We start from the raw sequence: 9,580 nt of genomic DNA on the forward strand, positions 1-9,580 counted from the left end.
CCAGTTGGAAAAAAAAAATCATGTGCATCACCCTCCGTCCAGCTACCCGCTCTGACATCAGCCACCCGTTTGCTCTCCAATATTGCCATCCAGGGAGGTGTGCCATCTGCACACCCGGTTGCTGGCATGTTCTGACCCACCTACATCAGGAATCTAGGCCTGAAACCGCAGAACCACCCCAGCTCCCTAGTGCAGGCCCCAGGCAGATGCTTAGCTGCCCCCAGAGGGTGGGAAGGATCCAGACCCCCATGCACTTACTATGTCCCAGCTGGTGCTAGAGGCACAGCCTAGGCCCAGGTGGATGGTCAGTCACTGGCCCCTTGCAGCCCCAGGTGGGCAGAATGGCCAGGGACCAAATGTGAGCTGGGCCAGCTCAGGGCCCTGGTCAGATGGCGCCCAGAGATAGCACCTTCTGGAGCTCCAGGCTTCTTCCCGGGACTGGAAACTGACTCCGGCCTGGAGCTCAGCAGGCGCTTCCAGGGTGGAAGGGGATGAGGAAGGAAACTGAGGCACGACTTCCCTTTGCTTCCAGGCCCCAGGAGGAGACGCAAGCGGAGGAGGACCTGCAGCAGATCACAGTGCAGGTGGAGCCTGCGTGCAGCGTGGAGATCGTGGTCCCCAAGGAGGAGGATGCAGGGTGAGTGGTCCCCACGGTCGATTGACTAGTTCTTGGTCTCAGGTTCTGCTCTGGTCCCATTGGCCAAGCAGGGCCATGTAGCCAGCTGGCCGAAGGCGGACTGGGAAAAGTAGTACACGAGCTAGGGGTGGGACTGGGGCTTCCAGCTTGGGAAGGGAGCGCGGAAAGCTGGGGATAGTGTGGGTCTTTCACTCTGGGAAGGGTTTCCTCCTCCAGAACTCAGAGCCGCCCTGACATCTGAGGTCACTTCTCCTGCCCATTTCCTCTCTGCATCCTCTTAGCTTTGTCGGGGCTTGCACGACAGTGACCTACGAGGTTTTCAAAAACCAGGTTTGGGCCCCTGTTGTGTTCTGTTTTTACCTCCCTCATTGTAACTCACCAGTCATGTCTTCTTTCTAGCTGCTCTGGATTGTGTTTCACTTGGTTTTTTCCCAGTGTAGGCTGAGTGCTTAAGTCCCTTCTTTTCTTTAGCAATGAGGCCCTTAAGGCTATGTGTTTTCCTCTGAGTGCTGCTATTGCCATGTGCCCTGGGTTTGACACGGAGCAGTTATTTTATATTGGCTCAGGTACAAATGGCTAGTAATTTTTTCTTCTTTTTTTAAATTTCCTCTTTGAATTAAGATAGTGGCTTTCAACAACCTGAGGGTGATTCTGCCCTCAGGGGACAGTAGGCAATGTCTGGGAACATCTCTGATGGTCATGACGCGGGGGTTTGCTGGCATCATGGTGGGGGCCAGGGAGGCTGCTCTGCACCCCACTGTGCCCAGGACTGCCCCCCACAGAGAATGACCTGCCCACAGTCAGCAGCGCGGAGGGCGAGACCCTCAGCATCTCAGGGGTGTCTCTCAAGTGTTGAAGATTTTTTGTTTACCTTTTTGGTATGTATTTCTAACTTTATTAGGTTTTGAGCTCCTCATCCGAGAAGTGAAATTTCTCACTAATTGCGTGGCCGCCAGCCATGGCCTCCGGCACATTCCCCACCTTCACTCTGTGCCTCAGTTTCCTCATCTGTAACACAGGACAGGGGCTTCTCTGGTGGCTCAGTGGTAAAGAACCCGTCTGCCAATGTAGGAGACGTGATTTGATCCCTGGGTCTGGAAGATGCCCTGGAGAAGGAAATGGCCCCCCACTCCAGTATTCTTGCCTGGGAAATCCCATGTACAGAAGAACCTGTGGGCTACAGTCCATGAGATCCCAAGAGAGTCAGACACAACTGAGCAAATAAACAACAGCAACACAGGGCAGCAGGCCCTCAAACAGGCCTAGCACCTAGAAAGTGCCTCAGAGAGAGGAGCAAAAGGTTCTGGCCCCTGAGGGGTGGGTATGTGTTCCCACTTTACAGGTGAGGAAACTGAGGCCCTGAGAAAGAATGTAGTCCTAATGGTTACCCAGCGAGTGAGTGGTGAGGCAGGGATTTGCCCACAGGCATGCCCCTGAGTGAGTGGAGGGGGCCAGGCCCCCTGCTTGGAGCCACGCTCTTGGTTCCCTTGGCAGCAACAGTGCTTGGGGGTGTTTTGTTATGTGGGGGAACCAGAATGTGTCAGGCAGAACCCATCCCTGCCGTTGAGCTTCCTGCATCTGTGGTCTCCATGATGAGGGATGGATGGAGTGGGGAGGGTCCGGGCTGCGGTGTGGGGGAGATGCATGCTTTCCAGAGCCTCCCCAGGACTCCCATGTCCTGCCCGTGTCCCCAGGGAGGGGGCGTCCCCAGCCTGTGCCTCTGCCGCTGTCGAAGCGGAAACCGCCAGCCAGGCCTCCGAGCCCGCCAGCCAGGCCTCGGATGAGGAAGACGCGCCCGCCACGGACATCTACTTTGTAAGTCCCCCAGGGCTCCTTTCCGTCGCCGGACCCTCGACCATCTGTGCTCACCTGTGCTTACGTGTGTGTAGACGTGCCCTTACAAACCCACGTATGCTCACGTCCACCCCCATTCACACACGGGCACACCACTCCCTCACACGTTCCCACTGACTCGTCGCACACTCAAGGCGCTCGTGCACAGCTGCAGGTGCACTCACTCAGGCACAGGCATGGGTGTGTGCCCACCTTTTCACACTCAGGTCCATGTGCCTGGCTCGCTCACTCTCGGGTGATGTGGCAGCGCCACACCCACCCCCCCGACCATCCCCAGCCTCGTGACCATGTCTGGCCCTGAGCCCAGCGGGGCCTGGGGAGGTGTCTGGAGTCCCGGAGTGCTCAGCCCCCTGGCCCAAGGGGAGGCCCAGGCTGACCGTGGGGCTGGCATGACACACACTTTCTCTCTGACCTGGTGGTGGGTACGGTGGGCAGACTCCATGCTTAGGGAGGCCAGGGCACCGAGGCGAGGGGCAGGTGGGCTCCACGCTGCCAACCTCATGGGACGAGGACACACAGCTGCTCCTGGAAAAGGTGGGATCTGTCAGAGCAGGAGGGGGCCCTCCCCTGGGTACCTGAGACCTCCCTCCAGAGCTGGCCATCTCCCCCCGCTCACACCTCCCACAGGCAGGCAGGAACCTGGATGAAGTGGGTCCTGGGGGGCCTGGGAGCCCGCAAAGCCCAGTCCAGTGACTGCCCCACCCCTAACAGCAGGTCCTGAGCTGTCTCCCTAGGATGCCCCGCTCTGGGATCAGATGGTCCTAATTACAGCAGAGAGGGCCAAACCCCAGCCCTGCCTGCTGTCCTCTTCTCAGATTTTCATTCTCACCTCTGATCCCCAACCCTGCCCTTGCCCAGCGCTGGGCCTCGGGGCTGTTTGGGTGAGCCTGGCCCCCCTGCTGACATCGCTGCTTCTTAACAGCCCCCTGCTCTCAGTTCCCACGCCAACGCTGCCTGGCCTGCAGGGCACTGAGCGAGCGCCCCCTGTGTCCCCCAACCCCCACCCCACCGGGCTGATCGTTCCCGTTCTCTGGATCTGTGTGTGAGGCGGCCCCAGTGGCCATGTCCTGTCAGGAGTCGGGGCCGTGAAACCCGGATCTGCAGCCAGGCCTGGCACGCAGCAGAGAAGAAAGCCAGTGGGATGCCCACCCCCTCTTCCCGCTTGGCTATCAGCTCACCTGCCCTGCCCGATGCCCTCCCCTCCTGCCCGCCCGCCAGACTCCCGTGGCCTCGTCCTATCACTTCATCCTGTCCTCTGTTTGCTTCCTCCCCCGCCCGCCCGGCCCACCCAGTTCACCGATGGGAGGTACTGGATTTACTCTCCCCGGCATCGCCGACTGCGGGCCGTGACGCTGAGCTCCTCAGGGACTGTAAGTGACCACGGCAGGCCTCCAGGGAGCCAGGCCCCATCCCGCGCCCTGGGCAGCAGGGAGCCACAAGCCCTGGTCCCTCTTCCTCCAAGAAGGGACGTGGGGAAAACATCGCTACGGCTGAGGTCGGCCACGCTGGCCCGCGTGGGACGCTGGGCCGTGGGCGTCCTGTCGGGACGTGTACTCCCCGCTGAATTGGGCGTCATGGCACCTGCAGGCACATCGCTGGGGCTCCCAGGGACAGCCTGGCCTTGGCAGGGTCGGCATCTGACCCCCAGCCCCCAGACGCCCCTGCCCCTCATCCCAGCACTCCTGGGTCAGGGACGTGTCACGTGGACAGCTCCCACTTGTTCAGATCTTGCTGCCGACAGCACTCCCAGAGCATCTGTCCCCTGAAGGGGGTGACCTCCTCCCAGGTCAGCGGAAGGACCACAAAGCCAAGCTCTTAATTACAGGAGAGAGGAGTTGGTGTCTCTACCTATTTCACAGATGGAGAAACAGACCTTGGCTCCCCAGGTAGCCCACGAGCATGTAGTGTAGACGAAATCTAGGTCCCAAACTTCAGGCGTATGTCTAATAAACACTTATCCGCCCGGCGTGTCTGGGATGCTGTGGGGATATTGTGTGGCAGTGGCATTGTTAGTGCTCGTCATTGTCATCGTGAGCAGTAAACGCGGGGCCCAGAGAGGCACATAGCACTCAACAGGCAGAACAGGGCCAAGATCTGAAGCAAGACCTTGTGTTCTCACGGTGAGGCTTCTCAGGGCCATACTCCAGCCCTGTCAGCGGTCCCTCTGAGTGTCGCTGGGTGTCGTGCACTGCCGAGCAAGCCTGAAGAGGGGAGATCCCCTCCACGCTCGGTCCAACCGGGGACACTACACCCCAGAGATGGTCCCAGAGCTGGGGACACATGGTGCCCAAGGGCCATGGGGAGGGGAGCCAGTGGTAAAGATCATCTGGAAGGGGTCAAGCGGGCTCTGAGATGTGCCTGGGGTGTGGGGAGGTGGTAGAGGAAGGGCTATCTTCGCTGGGGGCACCACATAATCAGATACTCGGGGCCGATGGGTGGAGAGGGAGGCAAAGGAGCGGCAGGAGGAAGGCTGGACCCCAAGGCCTGCTGTGCGGGGCAGGCATGCCCTGGACTCAACTTCTGTGGGTCACCCAGGGCCAGCTCATCACAGGATTCCTGGGGACTCCTGTGTCACCCACATTCTGAGCCCAGCACGGCCACCACCCCAGAATCAGCACCTGCTGTGGCCACAGACAGGCCTGGACCTGCGCCTTGGGCTCCCAAGTGGCCAGACATGGGTTTTACGGCTCTGTGACCCCCTGAAGGCAGGAGCAAGGCCTGCACTGGGGTCTCGCCCTGCTGTCCTGGCTCTGGGTGCCTGTGTGGGAAGCCGCCCACATGGGGACACAGCCTTGGGCATTCTGGGTCCACGTGGGTACCATCATGGCCTGTGAGCTGTGGAGAAAGTCGGGTGGAGCAGGTGTATAGGCAGGGGCTGTGTGGGTACCTGGAACGGGTGGACCCTGAGGGGCAGGAGGGCAGAGGCTGGTTGCTGATGATCCTCCCAGCCGGGCCAAGGAGGGTTGGGTCTGGGGGGCCGTGGTGGCTTCAGGGGCCATAGGACAGCCAGGGGGGCTTGGCTAGGACAGGTGTGTGCTCTGGCTGGGGTGGAAGTAACAGGCTGTGGGGTGTTGAAGGCTGGCATGCAGTGGGGGGAAGAGGAAAGACAAGGTGGCTGCGGGAGCCCCAAGGGAGCTGCCAGGCCCAAGAGGGTTCTGGTGGTGAGAGCAGACCTGGAAGGGCAAGGGGGGCTGGGGAAGTATACATCCTCCCCCTAGTTGAGCCCAGCCTGGGACCCCTGCCCAGACATGGCTGGAGAAATATCAGCCTGCCCCTGCCAGGCCCAGGGGCCCCTTGGCCAGTCCCCACTCTGCCTGTGCCCCTCCCCAGGAAGGCGTCCCTGTGCTCCAGGCATGGGGCAGAGAGGCCTCTGCCGCTTGCTCTCTGGGGGGCACCTGCCTCGGTCCCAGAGCAGGTCTGTGTGTACCAGGGCAGGAAGTGGGCTCCACCCTGTGCCCCTACCCCCCAGAACCCCTGCCGTGGGTCCCCAGGGCACTGTTCCAGCTGGCAGTCCCCAGTGGTAGGCAGGCCTGAAGCTGAGGTGCTGCCAGGCTAGGGCAGAGGTTAGGGGGCCCGGGGTGGGCGGACAGCAGAGCAAACCGAGCCCCGCCCACCTCCCCCTCCCGCTGTGCCGGCTCTGCCTTGACCCACGCGCCGCTTCCCGCAGCCCACCCCGCCCCCTGCCACGCTCTGGCCACTCAGCCCCAGAGGCCTGGCCCCCACCCCACCAGGCCCAAGGGCCGTCAAGGTTGGGGCAGGTCCTGTCAGGGAGAGGGCACGGGGGCTGAGCCGCCCACTTGTCCCGCGTTGGGGGTCCCCCTCTTTTATTTCTGTTTCTTCCTTCCTTCCTCCCTGTCGCCTCTCGCGCCTCCTCGCACCCTGCTCTTCTTCTGCGCCCCTCCTGCACGTGCCGCCCGCCCGCCCACCCGCCCTGCAGCCCACCGATGAGAGGAGCTGGGTGTACTCCCCGCTTCACTATAGCACGCAGGCCCAGCCTGCCTCCGACGGCGAGAGCGACACAGTAAGTGAGCCCATGGCTGGCCAGCCGGGCCCACTCGGGTCTCAGACCATGGCCTCGGCCCAGGAGGGCCTGAGGGCCTGACCCCCAGACACCCCTGGGACCGATGGGGAAACAGGTCTCCAGTGGGAGGGGCAGCTGGGCTCTGCCACGCCATGGCCTGTGTCCAGCCCTCACGGCTCCCGGGGTCCCTGGCTCGTGTCATTAGCCATGGGAGGCTGGGCAGGTGGGGACTGGCCCTAGCCCACCATGAGCTCACCCTCCCCCTTGCCTCTGCAGTAATTCCTATGCAGACACTGACCCGGAGCCGAGTGCCCGCCGCTGCCCCGGCCGCTTCCTGGAGGCACTGCCCGCCTCGCTCAGCCCAGAGCTCGGGAGATGCCCGCCTGGCAGCCAGCCCTCGCCCTCGTCCTCCCCTGACGACACCGACACTCCTGGCTGCTGAGCGACCCCCATCCGGACGGCCTGCCCCGCCCTGGCTCCCCGACAACTACCTACGCCTGATACTGTGAACCCTCCTGCATTTCCGATCATGTATTTATTTTGGGTCCTTATTCTTTGCACAGACATGGTAGCACACATGTGTGTGTTTTTTTAGAAAAAGGAAAAGGCAAAAAAAAAACCACAATGGAAAAGAAGAAACTCTATTTCACTGCACTTTTGGTTCATTGCTGTGCTTGCATGTTTTGCTGAGGTAATCTGCGCCCCAGCGGAATCCACTCTAGGTCTGGGCCAGGTGGACAGGCCCCTAGGACAGAAGGGCCACCGCGTTCCCCAGGGTGCCTCTGGAGGCTGCACACTGCACCTGCCAAGCACTGTTGGCTCAGGTTTTTGGGCTGAGAGAGCTGGACACCATCCTTGAGGGCAGCACAGTGGTGGCTGGGATAGCTTTTCACCAGTGGCCCTGCCATCTCTCAGCATCTGTCTCCCACCACCTGCCTCCCTTGTGACCACGAGCAGGAATCCCCAGGCGTGATGAGAACCTCCATGTGGACACATAGCTGCCCTGACTCAGTAGAGCTCAGGGCTGTGGGCTTCTCTCTTCTCTCGAAGATGGGCCGAGGCAGGAGGAGGCAGCCAGGCACTGAGGCCCTGGGACTTCCCAAGGTCTGTGTCCTGAAGGGGAGCCCCCACGGGCAGGCCACCAGGGCTAGAAGACCAGACCTCCTCCTGTAAAAGGACTGAGGTAGGCATCCTCTCTCTTTTAAATGATGGAGACACCTGTGCCGATTGAAGGATAGGAGAAGAAATTCTTGATGAAAAACAATTTTTTTTTGGATGGTTCCACTTCTGGGCCCAGAGCCCCACAGGGCGACTGCCAGGGGCCCCGCTGCGTCCATAGGCAGCTGCTGGAGCTGACAGCTTTGCAGGGTCTCCTGCCTGCCTCCGGAGAGGGACACATCAGGGATTGTTCACCTGGCCCACCCAGCCCTGCACAGGAGGAGCTGTGAGCCAGTGTGGAGCGGAAGCTGCACTTTGCGGAAGAACTCCCACCTTTGCCTCCCTGGTGGAGCCTGAGATGGCTGGAGAACCCGCCAAGCCAGGATTTGATTTGCAAGTTCATTGCAAGCTGTGTACACTGCTGTCTTTTCCTACAAGGGCCCCTCATCGCCTCCCCTGGCACATCCTGCTTTGTGCACCTGGACGGAGCCTCTTGGCTGGCTGCACCCCTCCTCGGGCTTATCCCCGGGGGCTCTCCGCTCACAGGGCCACCAAGGATGCCGCAGCACAAGGCTTGGGGAAGAGGACCCATCAGGAAAGTCCTGCAGGTGTTCTGCTCCCCTCCTACCCGCGAGGGGGTGTCCAGACCCTGGAGCATCCTCACCTGGACTTCCACCAAGGCACCGTCCACAGTGCCCCATGCGCACAAGTCCCCAGTCGGTGCCTGCCCTGTCCCGCCTGGAGGAGGTGGGCTGAATGGGCAGAGGTCTGAAGATGACTTAACAGCCACTGTTATGTTGCCCCAATGCCGACATCAGAGCCCCTGGCCAGGCCCCCAAGGCCAGCTGCAGAGATGCGGTGCATCCCGTGTGGACCACCAGCAGGCCCCATGTCCAGGGCATCCTTGGCCACCTGGAGCCGGGAAGCAGGGCCCCGGGGCTTTCCTGAGTGAATCACAGACAGATGCTCACTTGGATAAATTTGCAAACCTCCTGGACATCATGATGTTTTCATTCCTGTGCTAAGTCATGAGTACCCCTTCAGAGTCCCCTTTGTGTTGGTTGCATTTTTTTGTCCCTTTTTCAGAGAACTGTCACGTGGATGCAAGGTGGTCCTCGGATTAGGCTGCCAGGAAGCGTGTGCTTATGGTCAGGGTGAGAGGGTGGGAAGGCAAGACCTTATTTATAACATGCAGCGAACTCACGGTCTTCCCCAGACCCCCAACAGGAAGGGCCCTGGACCCACCCAGCTGTCATCCCACCTCCAGGATAGAAATCTGCCAACTCCTTGGTGGTGATGCCCCAGTTCCGTCCCAGCTCGTCCTTGACAGCTGCTGTCCCTGAGAACGTGGGCACTGTCTGCCGTGCCGTACTGTACATGGGAAAGGTGTGTCCTGAGACTGACAAGGTGGGACCTCCCACATGTCCCATCCCAGCCTCCATCCTCTGCCTCCTCTCGCCCCCTTCCTCCCATCACCTGGCTCAGTGCAATACTTCCATCCCCATGGGGTCCCCTGCCATGGTACTGTTGCCGCAGCCCCTCGGTCCCCACCCCAGAACAAGCACCCTCGGTCACCTTCTCTGGTAATTCAGTTGCATCGCCTGTCCCTACCCCAACCCCATTTTTATGGCCCAACTGATTTCCAAACAACAAAACTGCAAACCTTGTGTGTCTTAATCTCACTGGGGGTCCCATGTGCTCAGCCCCCGTGGTCTGGTGTGTGACAATCCGGGGCTCAGCCTCCTCGGGCGCAGGACGCCAGCCCGCTCAAACCCAGAGCCGTGGGCGCCTCTGTGACCGCAGCCACTGCTGGCCCCATAACACTCGTATGCAGCCCCAGATCCTCCCCACCCCAGCCCCGCCACCCCACCCGCCCTTTTTACGTTGAAGAGATCTCTAATAAATCGGGT

General features: G+C 60.8%; 1 protein-coding gene across 4 annotated transcripts in view; it reads left to right on the forward strand.

Moving 5' to 3' along the window:
- PIP5K1C (phosphatidylinositol-4-phosphate 5-kinase type 1 gamma) overlaps positions 1 to 9,580 on the forward strand; it is a 47,816-nt gene extending 38,236 nt beyond the window's left edge. Inside the window, exons 15-18 of one of the 4 annotated variants that reach the window (XM_052643843.1) lie at positions 533 to 637; positions 2,332 to 2,452; positions 6,429 to 6,512; positions 6,789 to 9,580. In XM_052643843.1, the coding sequence (XP_052499803.1) occupies positions 533 to 637; positions 2,332 to 2,452; positions 6,429 to 6,512; positions 6,789 to 6,791 (313 nt within the window). In that variant the 3' untranslated portion in view covers positions 6,792 to 9,580. Of the gene's footprint in view, positions 1 to 532; positions 638 to 1,258; positions 1,303 to 2,331; positions 2,453 to 3,783; positions 4,359 to 6,428; positions 6,513 to 6,788 lie in introns of those variants that run through there. The other 3 variants (XM_052643844.1, XM_052643842.1, XM_052643845.1) reach the window with 3 other exon arrangements.

This window comes from Budorcas taxicolor, chromosome 7 (assembly GCF_023091745.1).
Source record: "Budorcas taxicolor isolate Tak-1 chromosome 7, Takin1.1, whole genome shotgun sequence".
NCBI classification, from domain to species: domain Eukaryota; kingdom Metazoa; phylum Chordata; class Mammalia; order Artiodactyla; family Bovidae; genus Budorcas; species Budorcas taxicolor.